Source organism: Bactrocera latifrons, unplaced genomic scaffold (assembly GCF_001853355.1).
Source record: "Bactrocera latifrons isolate USDA-ARS-PBARC rearing strain unplaced genomic scaffold, ASM185335v1 scaffold_21, whole genome shotgun sequence".
Taxonomy (NCBI): domain Eukaryota; kingdom Metazoa; phylum Arthropoda; class Insecta; order Diptera; family Tephritidae; genus Bactrocera; species Bactrocera latifrons.
The window spans coordinates 1,396,302-1,421,996 of NW_017535630.1; the positions used below are offsets into that span (position 1 = coordinate 1,396,302).

Sequence of the window (25,695 nt, forward strand, 5' to 3'; positions counted from 1 at the left end):
ATGTATAACTGCAAAGATATCAAATACGACGGAGCTAAGTTCATACCGCCAGCACACAAAACAAACTCAAAACTCATTTATCGGCGCGAACAAAACAACAAACAAACTAGTGTATTGTACATTATGGCAAAAACAACAGCAACATGTGATCGCACAATGGATGGATTTGTGAGAAGTCACAATCATAGCGCTGAGATGCGGCATGAGACGAGACGCATTTAAGTATATAGATGTATATATATATTCAAGAAGCCTATGTGTAGGAGAATATGCTTAGTGGCAGCGCACAGGCGGCCAAGTGACCAAACCCATGGCAGCGCAACGTAATCGGGATCTTGTAGAGTTTCAAGCGACTCGACGGCGAGCAACACAAATCAGTTGAGCATTGGACGGCGGAGCAAGCGCACGGATAAATACGGAACGGATTGGAATTTGGTTAAGGGACGGCTCGGTGCGCTGCTGGTGAAGTACAAAAAAAAATTTTTTGGAAAAAAATTAAAAGCAGTGGCACCACTGTCAAGCAAAGAAGGTTCAAATGAGCTACTCTTATGTATAAAGCAAGTGTTTGTGTATGTGTATGTGTATGTGTGGGTGAATAATTATATCGGTCGGAAATGGTGACAGGCCAACGGGCTCCTGGTCATGTATGAAGCGCAGAAAAAGGTTCTTGGCCCAAAAGTGCGAAGAAAAGAAAGTGCAAAGCAACAAAAACAAAAGAAATTGCGAAATCTTAAAGGAAAGAAAAAGCCAATTCAATAATGAAAATTTAATAAATGTATTTGTATGAGGAGCTGCACTGCTATAAAATCAGTCATATGTGTACGCAGTGAACTAAAAATGCTGGAGCGAAAAATTTTACTGAGAAAATATATGAATTAATTCAAAAACAATTTTTCGAAAATTAAAAAAGTTTTCGAAAACTACGAAATTTAACTCAAACAAAGTTCAAATTAATAAATTCATGCCTTGGAGTGTTCGTGTGTGTGTGTGCCTAGCAGTTTTGAACGAAAACATGTCTACAATTACACGCCAATATATTAAGTTCGTGGAACCGAAATTCCGTTCAACCCAAAAAAGCAAAGCAAAGAAAACACGATCAAAAAAAAAAAACAAACACCAACAAAAAATCAAAAAACAAAACCACAAGTGAAAAATAAGTGCATGCTACGAAAAACTGCATTAAAACAATAACAACGTTACCACTTGCACATAAAACATAATGTTTTTGTTGCTGCTGCATGCACACAAACATAGTTCACCGGCGCAATTCGTTTGATTTCGACTTCGCGTGCATTTGCCCTGCCTTTTTGTGGCTGAGCACGGCGAGCACAGTGAGCACAGAAGTTGTAGGGAGTAACAAGGGCCGGTCTTGGTAAGACATGCGAACGTGTGTGCGAAAGATCGCCTCACACGAGTCTCCAAACTTCTCTTGCTCGCCGCAGTGTTACCTGTGCCGCAGAGAGCGCCGTGTCATGCCAATCAGCGCAGTTACTACTCAGAGGTGTGAGAAGCGGTGTGTGAAAAAGAAAAATGGAAAAGTAGAAGATACAAAAGGTGTTGACAAAAACAAAGTATACAATAAAATTACAGAAAAACACGCGCGGAAGAAGACAAAAACAAACGTGTAAAAACAGTAATGAAGCTAGTTTGGAAAACGAAAAATAGAAGAACGCGATAAATCATATTCAAAACTAATAATTTAGCAATTTGTGAAGTTGTTGCAGATATTAGATTCATATGTTGTCTACTACAGTGTAACAGAAAGATATCTACGTTGTACACACTTTTTCAGAAAAAAAAAAAGACTTTCTTACGCGATCGTCTAATGCTTTCATTTAACTAAATTTTAAGCCACGTGATATAGATCACGAATTGATCCTCCCACGATCTCTGGAAGATCTTCTATTTTAAACGTGCTTGTGATCTATAAAAGCTAACTGGTTCATTGATTTTTTACTCAATACTAAAATTGTCAACAAAAAAGGCTTAATATGTAATTCAAATCAAATTACTAGAAGATCTTCACTTTGATCAGAATTTGTTGTACCATTATAACGTTAACGTTTTCTCTTGCATTTTTTTTTTGGTTTTTTTTTTTTTTTTTTTTGAAGAGGATTTAATTTGTACCACACCTATAAAAAGAGTGAAAAAAAATTAAAAGCAGTGGCACCAGTAAAGAATGTTCAAATGAGGCCTGATCTGAATAATTTATTTCAAACTTGTAGCGTTGCCTTCGATAATAATCTACGCTAAATTTGATTTCAACATATCTTGTCAAATAAAAAAGTTTTCCATACAAAAACTGGATTTTGATCAGTCAGTCAGTAGGGATCCTCTTTAAACAATTTGTTCGGATATTGTGCCGTTGTCTTTGAAATTAACAAATACCAAATTTTGTGACGTTATTTTGTATAATAAATCAGCTTTCCATACAGGAAACTAATTTCGAACAAGATCCAAGATCCTTCATCGACAGTTTCGACAGTTGAACAGCTCCTTTAGGAGAAGGGAACGTGTTGAAAATTTCAGATCGATATCTCAAAGAGACTATTTCGCACCTATACAGATGGACAGATGACGGACATGGCCAAATCGACTCAGCTCGTCCCGCTGATCATTTATTTATACACTTTATAGGGTCTACAACATTTTCTTCTTGGTGTTATGAACTTACTGGCAAACTTAGTACCTGTACGCTGTTCAGAGTATAGAAATTAAGTTAAGCATATAGCACCAAATACTCCTCAAGAGATTATATCACTTATTTAGTGTACTTTTTGACCATAAGAAGTGTTTCATAAGCCTCTAATTCTTCTATTTCCGCATACTGTTCGAGCAATCAAACCTTTTCCGATTGAAATCGTTTCAGTTCTGTGTATGTAAACGTAATATTTCTTCTCTATTCCATGTATTTTTCGATTCTCCTCCACTATCAGTCAGAAACATTGTTTTTAAGTATATGACCAATCTTGAAAAGCAAGTCTGTCAGTAAAATAAAATTATAAAACTTCGAAATCAAAGCCCTCTGAATGCAAAGCCTGTTCTTAGAATTATTTTATGGACTCTAAAATACGTTCATGCCATCAGATCTACCCTATTGAGCTTCCTCCTCCACAAAGCTCTGAACCCATTATACTTATAGTGTTTTCTTCGTCATTTGGTTCCTGGTATGAAGTCTCTAAAGTTCCCATACGGCATATCTTGGAAATTTTTTAGAAGACACTTTACAGTTCTCAATAAATTTTATGAACTTTTAATACCTTTTTTTTATCGTTTTCAGCCAGGTTCGGTTAGGTTAGTCTGGTAGGCCTATGAGCCACGCACAGACAGAGGTTTTGGTCCTTTGCGATACCAGATGGAGTTCAGTTAAGTAGTCCATGAGGATTGGTCATAATATTTAAATACAGTACATATTACTTCTAAACCAAGATTACTTAAAATTTAAACTTTCGGCTATGGAAAAGCAAAAGAAATATTGGGTCCTTTTACTACTAAGAAGTTTTAAAAACTTTTGGGCCTAGGGCACTGCTCTTAGACTTCAGAGCTAATTTGATTGCATTACTCCTGCAACTTCCTGTCAAATTAGCACATTTTCGAAACACATTTATTTCGAAATCGGTTCATGCTTGTTTCCTAAAAACATTCTAAGAATACCTAAATATATACACACTCACACACACCCATGTCCGACAAATGCTCGCTTCATGCAATAGCTCATGCTCGTAACCTCAAAACGCTTATCTGAAAAGGAACTGGACTGTGTCGCTTTAGAAAGCAAAAGCAACAACAACAACAACTATAATATATAGCAAGCGGAGCAAAAGCATAAAATTCGAAATCAGCGGATGTGTGTTCCGAATGAAAGTCATTGCCTCTTCGACGCTCCTTACAGTTTCACAGCTGCCTTTGCGCATGTGTGTGTTTCTCTAAATGTGTGCGTGTGATCTTAATGAATTTGTTTTACAAAGTATATGTGCATACATACATATATACGGAGATTACTTAATCACAGCTTGGATTTATGAAATACTATCAAGAATAAAGTTCTCAAGCGTCTACATAAGTGTGTGTGTGTGTGTCTATCTGTAGCGCATGCATGTGACCACTGTAAATAAATAAACTTTTACATGTGTATTTATACATTATTATGTACTGATTGTTAGTAGTTTCATTTGCAGTGGGCTTTAGAAGGCTGTGCTTATTTGCCATACACAGGAATATGATATGTCGTCAGTCGATCGGCTTACTGCTCGCAAAATCAACATGTCACATATGAGAGTGTATAAAAAAATAAGTATATATTCTTATATATGTATGTATATAGTTGTTCACACAGATTGTTTAATGGAAAACTATATGCTTTGCATGGATACTGTAGTTTTTTTTTCATTCTCATTTTTCTACATTAAAATTTTATTTAATGTTTACACTACAACTACGATCCCATGAAATACAAATGTACATACATACATAGTGGAATGTACTCCATGTGCATACATATGTATACCGTTCTTTCGTTATCTCAAAAATTTCAAAATAAATTTTAGTAAAAAGTTTTTATAGTGATGAGGGTAAAAATGGCACTGCATGATATGCGTTGCGACAGAAAAGTAACCGGAATTTCACGCCAGTTGTTATACACTTATGCCAACGATTTTTCCAATCCTCGAAACAGTTTTTAAAAGCAATTTTTATGATGGCCTTCAGATTCTTCAGCGAATTTCGTTTTATCTCTTCGGTCGACTGAAAACGGGTTCCACGGAACGGCAATTTCAGTTTGGGGAACAAGAAAAAATCAAACGCAGCCAAATCTGATGAATGCGGTGGTTGATAGATTCTATTCATTCTGGCCGTTTTCGTCGAATGTTCTCGCAGAAACGCCAAATCGACTCCTGTACAAATTCCAGACGCACCAAACACCGAATATCAGAAACAAAAAAAAAAAAAAAAACAATGAACATCACTTTGATTTTTGAGCGGCTAAGTCGTGTTCATTTTTTGGTTTCTCCTCGTTTTTTCCCTCCATTCCGCTGATTGTTGATTTGTTTGCTCTAATGCTCTTCATGAAGGAATTGAAAAATTAAAAAAAAAAAAAATTCAGCTTTATCAGGACGAGTCGAGCAAGAACGAATTTTATACCCAAAATATTCACCAAAATCATTCGAATGGACTCACGAGAGATGTCGAGCCCTCTTGACAACTAGCTCAAAGATTTTAGCTTGTTGAAAGGAGAAAAAGAGTGCAATATTTCAGATCGGTATCTCAAAAAACTGAGGCGAAAAGACGGACAGATATACCACGTCCGGTCGACGGCCTTACTCCACGGGGCTTAACAGCTAAGTAAGAGATAAACTTAGATCAAAACAATGCATTTACCAACTCTAAATTAATACAAGCTTTTACCATACACTATTTGATTCCAATTGGCAAGGTAGAAGGGACACCTTTTCCACCTCAGTGGAATTCGAGGCCGATCTAAAACATCTGCCGTGACGGTTGTCCGGCACTCGGCCGCAAAGCGACTCCTTACTGAACTTAATTTCTCAATTATACGTTCCGAACTCAAAGAGCAAATTGAAGCGAACTCCAAGGGCTAACTGCTCCCATGGTACCAGGTTTAAGCATGCGGTCAGTCCCTGTAGCCAACATGTCCAACAGCCATTGTGTTTTTAGCTGAGTACAAGCCGACGACAGCCTTACCCCAGGCTACTTAAAGAGTTAATCAGCGTTAATCAGCACCCCAAATAATAAAAGCTTTTTGCAAGTAATATTTGGGTCCAATTGGTCTGGTTGAAGGGATACCTTTTCCACCTGGCTCGGGTTCGAGGCCCACCTAAAACACCTGCATACAGCCGGACATGTCGGTGGGATCTTAAGACGTTTGTACCAGAAGCAAAGAATAGTCTGTACAATTTATTGGTTTCGCATTATTTTTAGTTAATGTTAACTCCTCAACTACCTCACAAACTTCACACGATATAAAACAGTATTGACATATTCTCAAAACTAACACGAACAGAGATTATTATCTTAGGTTAATAATAGTATTTGGAGACTTTTTCCGTTGTTGTAATAATAACAACCAAAAATTAGGAGCGTAGGAGCGAGCCAGAGTTTTTTTCATATATAGTATGTTCAGTTTTGATAAAACGTAAGATATGATATGACAACAAAAACCAAATGTTTCGTTTAATTTTAAGAATTGCTTATAGTTTAAGTCTGAGACTTTCGAAGTCAACTAAATTTTTATTAATAACACATTTCTCCGATTATCCATTCATGAAGGACACTTAGTTCATAATTCGAAACGTCTCCCTTCTCTTCTTGGTATCTTCTTCGTCTATGCATTATAAAATATACGCCTTTCCATTTCAAAATGAAGTTTAGTAATTTGAATAATATAATATATTATTTTTTTTTTTTAAGGAAAGGTTGGAACTTTTTCTGCAACAACAGATTTTTGCTGCACCCTGGAACTCTTAGATGATTAACTGACAAAGAATGTGTAGTTTTTTTATTTACCATGCTTTTCGTAACTATCAAGAAACTATAATTATCTCTTCCACATTATATCTTCATCATAACTTCGACTTGGTTCATCGTCCAACCTTGATTCAGGTCAAAACGGTCTTCTGAAGTTGTTTTGAAATAAAACTAATGCCAAGAGATTATTATCGTTTTTCTGTTATACTAATACTAAAATCGTTTTAAATCAAATTTTTCTTTGATGATCGCACCGGTCCTGCCAACGATCTTGGAATAATACCGATATCTCATTTTTGTGTATGAAACAGCTACTCCGTAGGATACTATCTTCTTTTAGAATCAGGCATTTCACCGACTTTGCCGAAGTCTTAATTAATCTTCTCTCAACGAAAGCTTCAATCTCTTTCACTTCAACTGAATTTTGAAAAAATACTCTCGTATTAATGGTAACTCATCTAAATTTAGGATGCACGATTTTCTAATAGCTGAAATTCTTCATTGTGGCTATAAATTTGGTATGCCCAATCCTCTATATTTGTTCGACGAAGGCTACGTGTTCGCTCCAAAATAAATCTCCATAGCGAAACACTACAGCCTAATGTAGGAATAGAGATGATATCACCACATCTGTTGCGGCGGAAATGTACACAACGACTACATACCTAAGTACGTGTGAGAACATATTATATATGTGTATATATTCATATACGTATGTACTATATATATACAGATTTGTCTGTCTTGCCTGCTGCCACAATAGCTGAGATCCGCTGCAATTAAGCGTTACAATGTTGTTTTAATAAAAATTACATTTAAATTATAACTTAAAGTGCTGGAATTCGCACTAGCCTCACACAAAGACATTTGGAAATATTAGCAGCCGGCCTCAGTCAGCATTCGCGTCACTGCATTTAAAAAACATTATAATCTCATCAAGCCCAAATTTCTTGTGCACACAATTCACGGTGTTCTAATGTAAACACATGTATGTGCAAATGTATGTATGTATRTGTATACATTGAGCAGAATATTTTGAATTCTCAACACGCTTGCGTCTGTTTGTTTGTTTTGTTTGTCCATTTGCTTTGCTGATTTGCAGTCAATCAAAAATGGCATAAAGATATGAAATCATCAACAGCCATTGGTGGTCTGAAGTGTGCTCATACATTCAACGGAAATGTTGTGGGTACATACGAGTACAGTTATATGTATGTACATACATCAAATGAACATATCGATAAATATTAATATATACGATAATGCCGACTATACCGTAATAATCCATAGATTCGAAACACTTTTGGAATATTATGTATTTGCATATGTATGTCGGCTTAATATGCCAGTGATTCAGAATAGAAAATAGTTTTTGACCGATTTTTGTTTTAATAAAAACATTAAAACTTCCTAAATCTTGATTTAGACTTTCCTTTTGCCGTAAATATTCAGGATCGCACTGATACGCACGCAACTGAGCATCTCACTTTTGCAACAGAAACTTCAAATCTAATGAGAAACGATTATTATCATTCGCAACAAAAAGTCTTTGTGATTTATTTTTCAAATATTATCTCGGCCGCGTTGTTGGCCGCGGCTACGTGTCAGATGGTCCATCCGCTGAGTCTTTTGGATTACTCTTCGAGGATATCGACTGGAAAGCGGCGTATGACACGTGTAATGTTTAGATAACCTTAATAGAGGCGTGATGGTCCGCACAAACTTTAGACTTTACATATCCCCACAGGAAATAGTCTAAGGGTTTGATATCACTCGATCTTGGTGGCCAATCCACCGGCACAAAATGTGTAATTATCTTTTCACCGCAGTGTTCTCTCAATAAATTCATTGATTGACGTGACGTGTGGAAAATGGCAACGTCTTGTTGGAACCAAATGTCGCTGAGATCACGAGCTTCGATTCGAGGCATCAAATAGGCGGTTATCATAGTCACCATTGATGGTCACGTTCTCACCGGCAACATTTTTGAAGAAATATTGACCGATGATTCCACCGGCAAACAAACCACACCAACAAAAAATTTTTTTTCCTGGATGAAAAGCCAGCTCTTGAAGTCTTCAGGTTTCTCTTCGTCCCAAATGCGACAATTTGCTTTCTTACATACCCATTGAGCCAGAAATGAGCCTCAACGCTGAATAAAATGTGTCTCGAAAACGTCGGATCTTCTTGTCACTTTTAAAAAGCTCATAAAACGAAGATACGCTTGAAGTTCCAAGCGTCCCTCGTAAAATGCGCATATATTTCTATAGCTGACATAAGTCCATATGAATAAGAATAATTTACCTAAGAGTGCGAGTCACAGCCCATCTGGTCTTGCGGGTGCTTCTTAATGTTAGCACAAGTTTGTTTACTAAATTTTTTTATTTTCGTTTTTGGTATTTTCACTTTTTAATTCTTGCTTTGCGGTGCGGTCTTTGTTTGCACGATTTTGTATTTATTCCTGTTGAGTGAAGTCCGAAATTAATATGAGTGCGCTGCCCAAGTATAAAATTGGATAAACAAATGGATACACTAATTGTCCAGACTCTAGACACGTGTTTGAAGAAAAGTTACTAAGGAGAGTGTTGCTTTGCAAATTTCACTTCTGACTTACATTCCCATAAATATTTATAATAACATAATTTTATAAAGGTACATAGTTATACAAAGCTATTTGAGCGATTGGCTTGTAATGATAGTCTTCACTCACACGAATATTTAGAGTGGAGTTTTTACATTTATAAAACCTTACAGTTTATATATGTATACCCATATAGCCCACCTACATTAAATTTGTATATTCAGTATTGCTATTTGAGCTTTCCTTCTGTTGCGATATATTTCTTGCTTTGTTCCATTAGTACGCAATTTAATCGCTTTGCTTATAAATCCAAACTTAAGGAGCAGAGCCAACAACTTTCTGCTGTAAGGCACTGGTAACAATATCAGTTTGCTATATGCAGTAGCTTTACCGTCTCATGAAATACCATTATGTAAGTTATTAACGTTTTACTACTCGCACCATTTTTCTCAACATTTAATTCAAGTAATCATACATAAAATGGTCACCTTGATTAATTAAGTATCTCGGAGTAATCTTTCCTACTACTTGAACTATGCTTTTTCGGTAGATACCGCTGGTGTGAAAAAGCTTCCTGGATTATATTTGATGTAACAAAAAAGTTTGATAACATCAATATGAAGGTTTCGAAGGACTACCTTCGACCTCTCGTCGAGTGAGTTGGCAAAACGGTTAACAAGAGAGCTCGACATCTCTCGCGGGAATATCATAGGATGCAATCTCATAGGAATGGAATCCGCTTTCAGTCTATCGAAGAGATAAAGAATTCGCTAAATGAGCTGAAGGCTATCCCGAAAAGTGCTTATGAAATGTGTTTTGAGGGCTGGAAAAATACGTGGAAAATAAGTGTTCTGGTGGGGATTACTTTGAAGGCCACTCTGAATTTTAATTTAATTAATTTTTAAAAATCGACTTTTTAGTAAATCAAAATTTTGACTGTACTTGCAATCATTATCTGTGCTCATCCATAGTATTTTTTTGTTTTTTGATTTGATATAGTTTTAAGTTGAAAAAACTTCTTCAACGTCAGTCACCTTTTTTCGGTAGTTCTCCAAAATTCAAAAAACGGATTGGTGAACTTGATTAAATTTCGACTTCCAGGTGAATATAACACCTTAAGGTGATAATTGCTTCATTTTTTGTACTAATGAATTTAGAAATATTCAATATATATTATATGCATTTTCAACCTTAATTTAATAATTAATAAAATATGACATTGGAAAGACTTACACCTGAAGAACGTCTATAAATCGTTCAACCCCAAACCCCTACCTCATGAAATGACAAGTATTTTTTTTTTTTTTAAAGTTGGAATCTTCGAAATAGATCACGCCACATATATCCTTTTGAATTCGATATATGTAATAATGCAATTCTTAACTTAGTTGAGAATGAACTAATGGAAGAAAAACACTTATGTTTGTACTCGAAACAAAAAAATGTTTTCCAGCGATTTTCAGATTTTTCTTTAACTAAATGCAAATACATCTTAGTCACTGTTCTTAAATGTGTTGAACAGATGTGAAAATCTGCAGACATACATATGTATACGCACACATACTTGTACATACATATATTGAGCAATTATTTTAAAGCAAAACCTGCGACCTCGTGCCTTCCCTCGAAAATCGCTAGGTCAATAATTAATTATGAATATTTGCTCTCCAAATTCTTTGCAGAAAGTAAAAGACTTTGCCATAATGTGTTAAAATGCGTTAGTAAAACAAAATAACTGTTGAAAAGAAAGAGTGTGATAATTAAAGCAAAAACATAAATAAAACGAATTTAAAATCCTAGAATTGCGCCAAAGTGCAATTGTCAAAGATGAGACTAAATAAATGGAGTCCCTTCGCACTGCGAAGACAACTGCTATGTGGCATTTTGCTGCTGTGTCTATTCATGCAACATGCGCCAACAACTACTGCTGTGGGACATGGCAATACCTTCATGCCCGCCTTGGAGTGCTATGATCAATACGGACGACCGCAGGTAAGTCAAGACTTTATCAAAAGAAAATGATGATTACCATTATTGATTAAAAAATTAAGAGAAGAAATTAGTCTTCAAATACTTTTTAGATTAATCATTATTAAACGAAATTAAAAAGTTAGTCTATAAGATTAAAATAGTTGATTTCCGAGTTAGGCCTCTTAAAAGAAAATTGGGTGGAACCGTAAAATATTCCATAAATAGTAATTTTCGGCACTTTTGTCCCAAATTGCTGAGAAACGAACTTTCCGTATTCCAAAATAAAACTCTGTGGTTATATAGCCATTATAAGATTTTGGAGACTTAACATTGTCGAATTAGAAAATGTATTCATATCGTCATAAATACATAAAGTCTCCTATATAAATTTTTTTCAAACTTGTATGGATAGGACTGGACGACATTAGATCGTATTTTCGGAAGCTATGATGGTTGGAAATATTTTTTGCCTACAGGTACTGCAAAATGTTCAAAAACTATGTATTTTAATCTAAACTCAACGTTCGAGACGTGGAAGAGATTCGTGGAGGCAGGTATTAAGACTCAGCTTTAACATAAAAATTTAGAGGTTATGTTTATCCTTAATGAAATGAAAGAATTGTGCCAAGCATTATAATTTAACTCCAAGACACTTTTGGCCGATATGCGACACGAGGCTACTGCCGTCATTGCTGCTTGCCTGCCTACGTAGATGTTGACTCTGGAATTGCCTACAGGCGCTTAAAGGCCAGCTCCGCTGCTTTCGCAATAGCAAAAACCACAGATTAAAGTATACTCACTGTCTGGTGACATCACACGCCTGCATAACGGGGCTGACAGACCGAGAAGACTGCAGTAAATGTCAAAAGTGGCAAGAGCAAGACACAGGGGTGGCAATGGAGCATCTTTTGTGCGTCTCACGGTATGAGACACTGGATGAGGTATCGATGGTGAATATGCCTATGCCTTTCTGCTGATGTTGGTTTTGAGGTTATATTTATTTTCAATAGCAATTTCAAAAATTAAAAAAATATATATATAATGAGATTAGACTTTTGTAATTCAAGAGGATTGCCTTTTGGACTACACAGCAAACTCTAGAATGTCGCCTTTTTAATGACCTATATTTATCTCTTGTAGACATCTCGCGAATCGTGTAAAAATATATGAATTTACTTATTCATATTGTGGTAGAAGGATTCAATTTGGATTCTCAGTTCTTCCAACGATTAAGGATTGAGCAAATATGAGTAATTTGACCTCAAAAATATCTTTTTTCCACAACAATATCGCCCCACATTTGTTCCATGATCTCATGTAAACTCTAGAGCTACCCTTTGGTACACTCAACTTCCTTCTCTCTGTACATTTATCTATCCCCACAAACGATACTTGTGCTCGTATGAACTCAAAATCTTATTTATATATACATATGTATATTATACTATAATCCACCATTGCAGACATGAATTTATGATTTTATTGTTGACAAATATGTTTTGTGTAAATTAATTCGAATTATTTCGTCTCAAACAAACTAATTTATTGTAATTGACCACTTTGTTCACTAATAGTGGAGTGCGACCAAAATATTTTCATTATATCATAATTTAAATGTCAAGTTGTCAGCCGGCTTGCCGTAAATAATGCGTGGGGTTGATACCGAATATGAACAGCAAAAGCTCTCATTTAGCTGCTGTCGCGTGTGGCTGACATTATTATTAATTAAATTGTCTATTCGAACTCACAACCCAGAGGAGCGCTGTCAGGCAAAAAATCTATGAAGATATCTCTTTGTATCTATGTATGTCATTTGTTATTGCCTCTAAATCATAAATTGCTAATAGTTTCCTAAAAAAAGTTTAGTTCATAAAGATATTTTATAGAAACTAACAAAATACTCGTAATGTGATACTCGGAACCGATAAAAAGTAATCTCCCATATTTATACCTTAGATATTCCTCTTTAGAGCTTATTCCAGTCCCAACTCGCCTTTATTTCTTGACAAGTTAACTCCTTAAAAATTTTCGTTACTATACTTTTCCATAAGATTTCATTATCAAAATCGACATGACCTAGCCAGCGTGTCCGCAGTCTCTTGATACGCTGAACTATATCAAATCCGTCGTATATCTCGTGCAGCTCATCGTTTCAGCAACTGGGGCCAATGCGCGAATAACCATACATCTTCCGCAGAACCTTTCTCTCGAAAATTCATAAAGCCGACTTATCGCCTTGTAGAGTTTGGGCTTTGTTCGTCGAGAGAGGACTTTTCTTCTCAATTGCCTACTCAGTCCGAAGTAACATCTGTTGGCAAGAGTTATTCTGCGTTGGATTTCGACGCTGAAGTTGTTGTTCCTGTTAGTGCTGGTTCCAAGATAGACGAAATTATCTACGACTTTGAAGTTATGTCTGACAATTGTGACGTGGTTACCAGGTCTCGAGTGCGACGACTGTTTGTTTGATGACAAGATATATTTCGTGTTTCCCTCGTTCCCTATGCCGTCTAGAAAAATCAGAACTTACGGTGCGGTCATTGAAACCAATGATATCAATATCATCGGCGTATGCCAGAAGCTGTTCACTCTTATAGCAGATTTTATTTTCTCTATTCAGCTCTGCAGCTAGGTTCTTATCCTTTCAGTCCAGATCCACGAAAGATCGGAATAGCGTGTTTGTTTAGTCCAGTAATAGAGTTGTCAGAAAAAGACAGCGCCTGAATTCCTAAAAGTTTGTTCCTTTAGTCGCTGAGATGGCTCCTACTTTAACTGCTTCCTCTGTCAAGCGAACGCAGAAACTCCTGACAAGGCGTCAGCATGTCTAAGCCATCGGTTCTCATGGTTCCGATAGATTCTTCCCAATTCTCATAGCACCAAGTACAAGCGGGAATACCAAGCAGGCATAGTACCATATTGCCACAAGCAAGTTTTGTCAGTATAGTTAGTTATAGTAAGTAGGGATCCCTGTCGTTTCGCTCTTTTCTTGGTTTCAAGAATACTTCTTACTTATAAAAGGACTATTCTGATTACACAGAATGAAATTTAGCTACTTTAACAAATACTCGCTGGAGCAACTTCACTTCTTTTATTGGATCATTACGAGGTTCAACGGTAAACAGCCAATTCAATAGGCTTTACTGAATATCAGGAAGTAATCATTCCTCTTTTGTTACCTGTGAACTTCACTATAGCCAAACCGTAAACAAATTATTGGTGATTGTCTCTAAATAAAAATTTTAACTCTTTTAAAAAGTAGACTACTATGGGGTTAGCTTGAATTCCCGTCGTATTTGGTGACGGTTTAATAACAATTAGGTTGAGCTAATATGTTTGGCTTTATAAGAAGTCAGACCTAGATTTCCTGTTCCTGTTTCTTCACCCAACAATAATAGGAAAGAAACAGAATATTCAAGAATACATTCTTTCTCTTCCCTCCCTTTCATAGAGATGTATGCCGGAATTTATAAACGCCGCCTACCAGCTACAAATCGAGGCCACAAACACTTGCGGCGAGAACGGTGATAATCACTTTTGTATACAAACTATGAATCCTTATCATAAAAATTGTGAAATCTGCAGGTAAGTAAAGTAATCCAGCAGAGAGAGCGCTACTCTAAATTAGAGAGGCAAATGCTACTAAATATGTCTACAAAGATCTCTAAGTCAAAGAGCCGTAACCCATTTACAACTACGAACAATTTCGATATTTTAGATATGAAGATCACCACCCAGGGTTTCTCACCGATCTACACGATCCACAAAATCCCACATGGTGGCAGTCCGAAACAATGTATGAGGGCATACAACATCCGAACCATGTCAACTTGACGCTGCATTTGGGTTAGTGAATGCTTCTATAAGCACTTGCTCCAACTTTTAAATCTCCTCGCTTTGTTTGCAGGCAAATCATACGATATCACTTACGTACGCATACTCTTCCGGTCGCCGCGACCCGAATCGTTCACTATTTATAAACGCACCTCGGAGAGCAGTGAATGGATACCATATCAATATTATTCGGCTGATTGTCGCTACACATATTCGATGACCGACTCGCGTGCCATTCTAAAGGGTGAAGTCGAAGCGCATGCGCTTTGCACCAGCGAATACAGTGACATTTCGCCGTTGCGTGACGGTGAAATCGCTTTCTCCACACTGGAAGGCCGTCCGAGTGGTATCATTTTCGAGCGCAGCAGCGAATTGCAGGTGAGTAATGCGCGCCGACCGTCAGCTAATGCAAAAATAAACTTCTTTCTTTCACCTTAACTAAATATTTTCTATCGCGCTTGCACATTCTCTCTCTCTCCATCCCGCAGGAATGGGTTACTGCCACCGACATACGCATCACTTTGGATCGTCTGAATACCTTCGGTGATGAGCTCTTCTACGATCCACAAGTACTCAAATCATATTTCTATGCCATCTCCGATATTGCGGTCGGTGCACGTTGCAAGTGTAACGGTCATGCGAGCAAATGCGTGGCCAGCACTGGCATGCATGGCGAACGCACTTTAGTCTGCGAATGTCGTCACAACACCGACGGACCGGATTGTGAAAAATGTCTGCCACTGTACAATGACGTCAAATGGAAAAGGGCAACATCCACGGAAGTCAACGAATGTAAAGGTAAGCACACGACGGGTGACGAAGCTTAAGTTATCACGCTTTATTGCTGCCAATTTGAGTGATGCTTGAGAAACAGGATTACACAGTGTTGCCATAAAAAGTAGTGGTTTTCAATTGTGTAGATCAGATAGAAGCCTAAGCGCCGCTATGCGACAATGTTGGCTTGTGGCAAATAATGAGCGCAGTAATGCAGCAGCTAGACAAGTGAAAAGTTCAAAAATGCCTAACAGTTACTTATTTGCTATCGCGTTATTATTAAACTGCCTAACGGTATTTGCATTTTGGGTACATCCAAAGACACATCATCACTGGGACTATTCGCTTGAAACGAATAGATTCAATTTTCATACAACAAATTGGTATTTTGTTAACTGTAAATGAGCGACACTGACTTTAATGAACGTAGCCAGACAAACCAAGTCTGATAATTTTCTCCATTACACAACTTTCAGCTTGCAATTGCAACGGTTTCGCAGACAAATGCTTCTTCGATGCACATCTCTTCAATTTAACCGGACACGGTGGTCACTGTTTGGACTGTCGTGAGAACCGCGATGGCCCCAACTGCGAGCGTTGCAAGGAGAACTTTTACATGCGCGAAGATGGCTACTGTATCAATTGTAACTGCGATCCGGTGGGTTCACGCTCGCTACAGTGCAACAGTCACGGCAAGTGTCAGTGCAAGCCCGGTGTGACCGGCGAGAAGTGCGATCGTTGCGACAACAACTTCTATCAGTTTGGACAACATGGCTGCCAGCATTGTGGCTGTGATCCACGCGGCTCGGCGGACAATGTGCCGTCGTGCAATCCGAACTCTGGTATTTGCCACTGCAAGGAGAATGTGGAGGGAAAGCGTTGCAATGAGTAAGTTATTGAGCCTTGAAATATTTACACCGCAAATATACATGTGTATTGTATTTCAGGTGTAAACCGGGCTTCTTCAACTTGGATCAGATCAATCGTTTTGGTTGCACACCTTGCTTCTGTTATGGCCATACCTCTGAATGTCAAACGGCGCCGGGCTACTCCGTAGTCTCGGTGACATCGAACTTCAACAAGCACAAGGAACGTTGGACCGCCATTGATCTCTTCAATCGCGATGTGGATATCAAATACAATCAGTATAGTCGCAGTATCGGCACCACAGCACAGGGCAATGAATATATCTACTTCCTCGCGCCAGAACGTTTCCTAGGCGATCAACGCGCCTCGTACAATCGTGACTTGAAATTCAAATTGCAATTAGTGGGTCAAGTTGCGCCAAGCACCAGCGCCAGCGATATCATACTGGAGGGTGCAGGCTCTAAGATTTCGCTGCCGATATTCGGTCAAGGCAACGGCATGCCCGATCAAAACGTGAAGGAGTACTCTTTCCGTCTACACGAGCATCGTGATTATCAGTGGCAACCTAGCCAGTCATCGCGTGGCTTCCTCTCAATACTCTCCAATTTGACAGCGATTAAGATACGTGCTACTTACTCCGTGCAAGGTGAAGCTATTTTAGATGATGTGGAATTGCAGACGGCACATCGTGGCGCTGCTGGACAGCCTGCCACTTGGATTGAACAATGTACTTGCCCCGAGGGCTATTTGGGGCAGTTTTGCGAGTCCTGCGCTCCCGGTTATCGTCATAGTCCTGCACGTGGTGGTCCGTTTATGCCTTGTATACCATGTGACTGTAATGGTCATGCCGAGATTTGCGATTCGGAGACCGGTCGTTGTATTTGTCAGCATAATACAGCTGGCGATAATTGTGATCAGTGCGCTAGGGGTTATTATGGCAATGCTTTGGGTGGCACACCATACGACTGCAAACGTTGTCCTTGTCCCAATGACGGCGCCTGCATGCAAATCAATGGTGATACCGTTATCTGTACAGAATGCCCAATTGGTTATTACGGCGCACGTTGTGAAATGTGTTCGGATGGTTTCTTCGGCGATCCAACTGGTCTCTATGGCGCTGTACAGACTTGCAAAGCCTGCGATTGCAACGGCAATGTGGATCCTAATGCTGTCGGCAATTGCAATCGCACCACTGGCGAATGTCTCAAGTGTATACACAATACTGCCGGCCAGCACTGTGATGAATGTCTGCCGGGACATTTCGGTGATCCTTTGGCCTTGCCGCATGGTCAGTGCGACCGTTGCACTTGCTACCCGCCAGGCACAGAGCAAAATCAAGACGGCATAACACAATGTGATCAAGTAACGGGCCAATGTCATTGTAAACCCAATATTATTGGACGTGATTGCAGTGAATGTCAACCGGGTTACTTCAATATTATGTCTGGCAATGGCTGTGAGAATTGTATGTGCGACCCCATTGGTAGTTACAATTCCACGTGCGATAAATTCACTGGTCAATGCTTCTGCAAGCCCGGTGTTGTGGGTCAGCATTGCGATCAGTGTGAAGTCTATCATTACGGTTTCTCACAAGAGGGTTGTAAAGCGTGTGAGTGCGATGAAAGCGGTTCCAAGGGTTTCCAATGTGATCAATATGGTCAATGTCCCTGCAATGACAACGTTGAAGGACGTCGCTGTGACCGTTGCAAGGAGAACAAATACGATCGCCATTTGGGTTGTATCGACTGTCCGGACTGCTATAATCTCGTGCAGGATGCAGCCAATGATCACCGCGCTAAATTGCGTAACCTCAGTGCGACGTTGGATGAGATTGCGCGCACACCTGTCACCAACGATGACGAATTCGAAGCCAAATTGAAAACTGTGCAAGAAAAAGTGGATATTCTTCTAACGGATGCGAAGTACGGTGCCGGTGAAAGTGGTCAAACATATGCTGAAGTATTAGATGATCTACACAAACGTCTCAGTAATATACGTACACATCTGGTGTCTGGCGATGAGCTGCAAGACAAGGCGAATGATGAAATCGAAAAGGCCAGACAAAACCATACGAATGCACATGATATCATCGAGGCGGCAAAGAGCGAACTACAAACAGCTTTGAATCTGCTAAACGACGATGGCGCACAGGCGCTGGCTAAAGCCAAGAATAAGTCGGTAGAATTCGGCGTGCAATCAGACCAAATCTCAGAGATATCGCGCGAGGCACGCGCTTTAGCCGATCGCTTGGAGGCGGAAGCTCAGGTCGACTTGAAGAATGCCAAGGATGCCAATGAAGCAGTGGAGAAGGCCTACGAGTTGGCTAAGAGCGCCATCAATTTGCAACAGAAAGTTAGGTGAGTAGTTGTTCTTAACAGAAGCTAAAGTTGGGTAATGATAGCAGTAGAGAATCGAATTTCCTTGGGGTACACTCGATCGCAACGAATCAGCTGTTTTCCTGCACCTAACTAGTTGCTTTCATTGCTGCTATGAACTTGAAGCATCAGACCTAACCTATAAATATAAATAAATTCCATTTTATAGCGATGAACTACGTTCGGAGGTGCGTTTGGAGTTGAACACCGTTAAACAATCGCTCAACAATGTGGCGCAGACAACCAAGGAAGCGCTTCGTAAAGCAAACGAAGTTTACGACGCCGCCTTGACATTGTTAACGGATGTTAATGGTCTAACGGCACCCGAAATCGACATCAAGAAGTTAAAAAAAGAAGCCTTGGAGGCCAATGAAGAGGTAGACCAACTAATTTTCACGCTTTCAATATAGATTACTAAAAGATAAATGCCGTTTTCATGTAATCCTTCTTAGGCCGATAGTCTACTGGAACGAGTTAATGACATTTCTAATAGCAACGGTAAAATATTTGCCGATTTCGACGACGAATATCAACTGGCTGACGTACTAATACTCAGGTTAGTACAAATCACCGAAGTTGTTTATTGTAGAAAATTAATATTTTATACTCTTCTCCCGCAATCAAATATATCTAGAGCGAACGAACAGAAAGAAGACGATATAAGATTGTTGAAGACCGCTCAGGATGCCTTCGACAAGGCCACAAAAGCTGTGGAACAAGGCGATAACACCCTAAAGGAAGCCAATAACACATATCATACACTAGCAGGTAAATGCGATTTGGTTACACGCTAGGCGGAAGTCATTTTTAAGCTTCCTGCTGGTTTCAGGTTTCCAAGCTGATGTGCAGAAATCTTCCGAAAAAGCCGATCTAGCGTTGAAGACAGTACCAAGCATCGAGCAGGAAATCGAAAATGCGGAACAGTTAATACGACAAGCGGGCGAGGTAACACGAATCGTCAGCTGCCGTTAGTTCATCATTTTTGGTCTAACCATTTTTTTGTAACTCTTTCTTCAGGCTCTCATGGGTGCCAATAAAAATGCGCTGGAGGCCAAGACCAATGCACAAAATGCTCAAGAGAAATATGCTGAACAAGCATCGAAGGTACGTATTCTCATGTTTTTATACGTTTACAGTATTGGGCCATTCATTCATATCTGGATGGGCGGGAAGATCACTTCATGTCCTCAGTGTTATCACAGCAAACGTGCTCCGGTATTCCTTTATTTGGTTCCACGAGAAATGAAAAGAAAGCAATTAAGCAATGCATGCTAGATTCCTACAAAACCAAAAATATTAATTTCTGACAGACGAAACATATGCTAAATTCTGCTGCTGCTCAAAAGGGGTACCTAATCCTCGTTAGGAGCTGTTCGACAGGTTAGACCACAAGGAGAAGAGTGTCAGATGTGTAGGGCTAGAAGAGCATGTATAGAGGTAGCTAGTGTCATGCGGGGACTCATTGCGCACTGGACATATTTTTTGATATGTCAGGATTTATTCCAGGATAAGTTGGAGTATAAGCTGCTACAGTATCCGGAACGAAGCTGGGCAAGGCTCACTCTCATTTCTCGCGGCACTTCGAGGTCTTCGTCTGCAATGAGTAGTGTTTTGATGGACATTCACTGAGAGATAGTCGGTGAAGGTATTGATGGCTGTGAATGGCGGTTAGTTACTTCCGAAGTCTGGTCGGCGTATTGCTTAATGTCATCTATGTGGTTGAGGAATATCCTCATGATGCTCCTAGGAGGCGGTTCCACTCCAAGCAAGTGACTGCAGGGATGATTTCTACGAAAACACTCCAGCAGGAACTGCTATCCATTGAATTCTCTCAAAGACTAGTGGTTTCCATCTATTTTTCAAAAATTTTCTGAAATATCCACATTTTAATAAACTATAACCTAAAATGTATATATTTTGCCTCCCTTAGGACGCCGAAATAATCCGTAAGAAAGCTAACGATACCAAAGTAAACGCACGCAAGCTGCGCGACGAAGCCGATCAACTCAATCACCGCGTACAGATCACCGAGAGCAGCATAGTCAAGTTGGATAAAGCGGCCAACAAAGACGACAATCTTGTGGATGATGCCAAGCGTAATGTAAGCACGAAGCGGAGAAAACATTTAGCGGAAAATAATACAAAAACAATCCTTTTAGGTTGGTCAAGCCAAGGCCGGCGCACAAGAGGCACAAACCCAAATTGACAAGTCCATACAAGAGCTGGATGACATTAAAGAGGAATTGGAGAATCTCAAGGACATTAATGTCGATGATTTGGATAAACTCGGTTAGTAACAAGCACTTAAATACCGAACTTTATATTAACACTTGAAACTTTTCCCTCTTACACACATAGAAAATCGCCTAGACTCGGTGGAATTGGAGTTGAACCGCGTCAACTTAACCGGCCGCATTGAGAAGTTCCGCGATCTGCGCAATGCACAGAAGAAATGGATCGACAAATACGAAAAAGATTTGTACGATTTGGAGGAGCAAGTAGCGAATATACGTGCAATAGCACAAGCCCTGCCCAACGATTGCTATTCACGTAGTCGCCTCGAGCCATAAACGATGCAAGCATCGACAAACACTGCCCAAGCACACAAACAAAACTCCCAACTGACCATAGAATCAAGCCCAAAAACATAACAAAAAATAAACAAACACTCATAACTGTATGGATTGGACGCTCTTCCAGAAGTGGGCGCCTTYGCAGCCAGCCAGCTGGGCGCAATAATACGTCGACGAAAATCCAAAAAATACCTTATAGTTTCTAGTATGAAAATATTTTAGTGAAAAAGTAATTAAGTTTTAAGCTTTAAAGTATATTTTTAAAATCTAATTTTTTTATGTATGTGCACTCTCTTTCTCTCTGTAAGTTGTTATCTTCGTAGTGAAGCAAGCTCAAACCAGAAAAATACTAAGGAAACTAAGCCAACAAATATTTTTGCATGTTTTCATTCCTTATAACAATCAATTATTAAATGCAATATTATTTACTAAAACCCTAAAACTCTGTATTAACAATTGTCAGTTAAAACAACAACACGAACATGTAATATTTTTTACATAAATAAATAATAATAATAATAAAATTCACAAATGTATTTTATTACTGTTTCAAGAGGCTTTATTGGATTTATGCGATAAGTTTAGTTGATGTGAACTGTAAAGGCCGATAAGCCATAGCTCGATTCCTTGCTGCTACCAAAACTAAAATTATTTGTTGCAAATAACGCACCAAATCATCAATATGTGCTCACTGAATATATTTTTGATACAAAAACTCATAGAGCTCGTTACCAGTTCGGAACAGCGTGAGAATACCTCTTACATGTTATATTCCAAAGCTCAAGTGAATCGTTTTCTTTCAACTTCTTATGTGATACGCTTCAAAAGAATCAGAACGGCCATAATTTTTAAAATGATACTTCAGCAGACAGAGTCTCCGTGATCATACCAAAGCTTGTTATGAGAGAAAGATTGGCATATGACAATATCCTAAAATATGCCTCAATATATATTCTGGCATCAAGTAATTTACGAAAATAAATATAAATTAATGCATCTGATCACATTGGTAAAAATATGGCTACAAATGAACTATTCGAAGTATTGTCCATCGCTAGTCACAACTTTTTCCCAACCTTCTTGCAAAGCTCGAATATCATTCCAAGTGACATCGAACGGAACAAATAATAATTGGTCGCTGCAGTATCTAAGGAATATAGCTGGTGGAGTTGGGCCTTTCTTTTTTTGCCTTAAGAGCAATGACTCACAGGCGACGCCTAACATCCCTTGATTTCCAATCATAAGAAACCCAAGCTCCTTGTTTCTGATTCATTCCCAGCGCATGTGGGCGCTTTTAAACGGCTTGGCGCGTGAATCCCAACACTGAAGCTAGCTCTTCTTGCATTTGGCACGGACTCTCATGGAGCAAAGTCTCCAATTCACTGTCTTCGCAGGTTTGTGGCCTTCCTTTACGCGGAAGCAACGAAACCAATTCATGGCTCGTTACTTCACTTGGGCAACATATTCGTAAACTTTTTGTAGTTGGCTGATGTACCTCAGCCGCTGATTTCTTTGACTACAAGAAAAAAATCAACACTTCCCACCAATTACGAATACTTTTGTAGTAAAAAGATGTTACAGGGGTTTGTCCGGAGAGTCGATTTAAAAAAAAATTATTGAACCAATCGTTACAATTTTTTAAAAACTTTCAAAATAGGCTCCTTCTGCATCGAGCCTGTGCTGCCAGCGTAATTTCCAAGCATCCCGGAAGGCATTCTCCAGTATAGCATTAAGAGCCGAGATACATACCGATTGAATCCCCACTATCGTCTCAAATTGCTTACCTCTTTGTCTCGGGATCATATTAAAAGATCCATGACTCGTCACCTGTGATAACTTTATTCGAAAATTGGTGGTCACTTTCACACATATTGCGCATGATCATGTGCTCCGTCACAAACCACATGAACCACAGATTTTGATACATTTAACATCTGGGCAATTAAACGAATACTTAGTCGATGTTCTGAGTTCAAAACTTTGCGCACACAAGTCACATTGTCGGTGTCTCCTAGACCGGTCTTCATCAGCGACCTCTTCCCGGCCCTCTAGAAAGGCCTAATACCACTGAAACACACCACTTTTTGCAAAAGCAACATCTAGTGGAAGTAGAGAAAGAATTCCACGTCGTTAGAAAGATGGAATAATCACATATGAATCTTTCAGTGCCCACAAAATTGGGGTTCCCAACATCTGCACCAATTACCGTGGGATAAACTTCCACAATATCAATTATTAGATTCCATCGACCGTACTTTATAAAAGTCTAAAGTCGAAAAGTAAAATCCTTTCTCGACGAACAAGGAGCAGACTCTACAAGTGCCTCATCATTCCCGTTCTGCTATATGAAATCCGCAGTCGATGGAACGATGAGCGATATTGAGATAGTTCAACGTATCAGACAACGGCAACGCTGGTTAGGTCATGTTGTCCCACTCCAGCTTTGATGTCCTATTTCGACGTCCTCTACTTAAAAAAAAAAAAAAAACACACACAGAAACTTGAAATTTAATAGCGAATGTTTGTTATCATTCGAAAGAAGAGTTTGTGGCATTTATTTTTTGACGATTATCTCTTTCAAATGTTGGCCGCGGCTACGTCTCAGCCAGCCTCAGGGCCTCCCTTGAGCATAATTTTGTATTACTCGTTCGAGCATATCGACTGGTAACTGGTGACTGATACGCGTGATATTTTGCTTCAACGTCTAAATCGAAACGGGATTTTCATTATATACTCTTTTGCAGCGGAAACTGGTTGATTCCAAAATAAAAGTTGACTTTAAAAGAGATATTGTCATGGTCATCGTAGGAGTATTTCCCGATTTCCGGATAACTTTAAGTTGTCTCATTGCATAAATAATAGCTGGCCGCATGATTTTCGAGTTGCGCAGATATCGTACCCATGGCAGCAGAAAATTTTCGTGCTCACTGCACTGGTGAAAGGGGTGTCGTAAACTCGGCATGCCGCTGCATTATAAAGGCACATTAATCCATAAAATAATCCGCACTTTCAGTTGTCAAGATGGCGATGTGGTCCGTAATAATGGCACTTGTGGCGAAAGCATCTATGGCCCATTTTTTAGGATGAAAATTTTACACTCAAGGTAAGCGGTAGTTTTATCTGGTGAACTATATTTTATATATAAGTATATATATATATATGTATATATATATGTATGTATATATCTGCTGTAGCATGAAAAATGCATGCTTCATCTGACAAATTATGGTAAACCCGACACAAATAATTCGCAATTCGTGATTACCTCTAAACCTTGTTATAATCTTGACGGCTTTAATGTGGCCTTCGGTCATGTATTGCGTGGTTTAGGCGTCATCTATAATGATATGGAGCGTGTAGCCGAAATCGATAATATGCCGAAAGAGGTTGTTTTTTAAAGAAACTTATTTATTTAGATCAGATATTTATATTCCTCTCTCATCTCTTTTTGGCTTCTAGCAAATATGCATTCTGGATTAGGGTCCATTAATGCGAGGTGAGGATTCATTTGGCGGAACAGTCAGTGGGTCCCGGTGGTAAGACCAGTATAGGATATAGCTGCCACGCAAACTGACCGATCAAGCTGAAGTGTTTGCTGTCTCTTATTTCGCTGAATCATGCAAATGTCGTCGTATATCTCATACAGCTCGTGGTTCCATCGAATGCGATATTCGCCGCGGCCAATGCGCAAGTGACCATAAATCTTCCGCAAAACTTTTCTTTCGAAAACTCGTAACGTCGATTAATCAGATCTTGTCAACCTCCATGCCTCTGCACCATATTGCAGGACGGGGATGACGTATGACTTGTGATAGAGTTTAGTTTCTGTTTGTCGAGAGAGGATTTACTTTAGAGGTTATATACTCTTGTGAATTTCAAACAATTGCTATTTATAGACTATATAGATGTGACCGAGTCCAACTCAGTTGAGTACGTCCCGGTATAAAGTTATATGTGGAAGTGCTCTGGTTGACGAGCTTGCCTTCTCTGCAGCGGTTATCAAGTCTACGCAGTGGGTCTAAATACATACCATAAGGTAAGGTTAAGAGGTTGAAACAAGTAATAGACCTCCCTAGAGACGAATTCAGGTCTTGAGAATTTTTGTGAATATAATCATAAAATAAGATTTTTTATCTGGTTAAAATATGGAATACATTAAATCAAAAAACATTTTTTAAATAAAATTAGAATAGAATTCTATTAAGAAGATTTGAAAAAATCGACCGAGTTTTGTTCAGAAAGC

At 38.9% G+C, this 25,695-nt stretch overlaps 1 protein-coding gene across 3 annotated transcripts; it reads left to right on the top strand.

Moving 5' to 3' along the window:
* Positions 1–371: 371 nt before the first annotated feature.
* LOC108968328 (laminin subunit gamma-1) lies at positions 372–21,641 on the top strand. 3 transcript variants are annotated; one of them, XM_018932285.1, is made up of 16 exons: positions 372–462; positions 10,747–11,056; positions 14,481–14,614; positions 14,748–14,875; positions 14,937–15,241; positions 15,352–15,661; positions 16,114–16,525; positions 16,585–18,861; positions 19,049–19,256; positions 19,332–19,435; positions 19,514–19,647; positions 19,709–19,824; positions 19,897–19,983; positions 20,810–20,980; positions 21,039–21,168; positions 21,238–21,641. In XM_018932285.1, the coding sequence occupies exons 2-16, from the start codon at positions 10,892–10,894 to the stop codon at positions 21,447–21,449; spliced, it is 4,893 nt and encodes a 1,630-aa protein (XP_018787830.1). In that variant the 5' UTR covers positions 372–462; positions 10,747–10,891; the 3' UTR covers positions 21,450–21,641. The 3 variants fall into 3 exon arrangements, with proteins under 3 accessions (XP_018787830.1, XP_018787831.1, XP_018787829.1); XM_018932286.1 differs by having other exon boundaries at positions 378–467; XM_018932284.1 differs by having other exon boundaries at positions 381–529.
* Positions 21,642–25,695: the final 4,054 nt, after the last annotated feature.

What these genes read in the sequence shown, in the direction of transcription:
- LOC108968328 (XM_018932285.1), top strand. Translation starts at nt 10,892, where the DNA reads ATGAGACTAAATAAATGGAGTCCCTTCGCACTGCGAAGACAACTGCTA. An exon ending in AAAAATTGTGAAATCTGCAG is followed by an intron (nt 14,615 to 14,747) that starts GTAAGTAAAGTA and finishes TCGATATTTTAG; the next exon opens with ATATGAAGATCACCACCCAG. An exon ending in TGGATGATGCCAAGCGTAAT is followed by an intron (nt 20,981 to 21,038) that starts GTAAGCACGAAG and finishes CAATCCTTTTAG; the next exon opens with GTTGGTCAAGCCAAGGCCGG.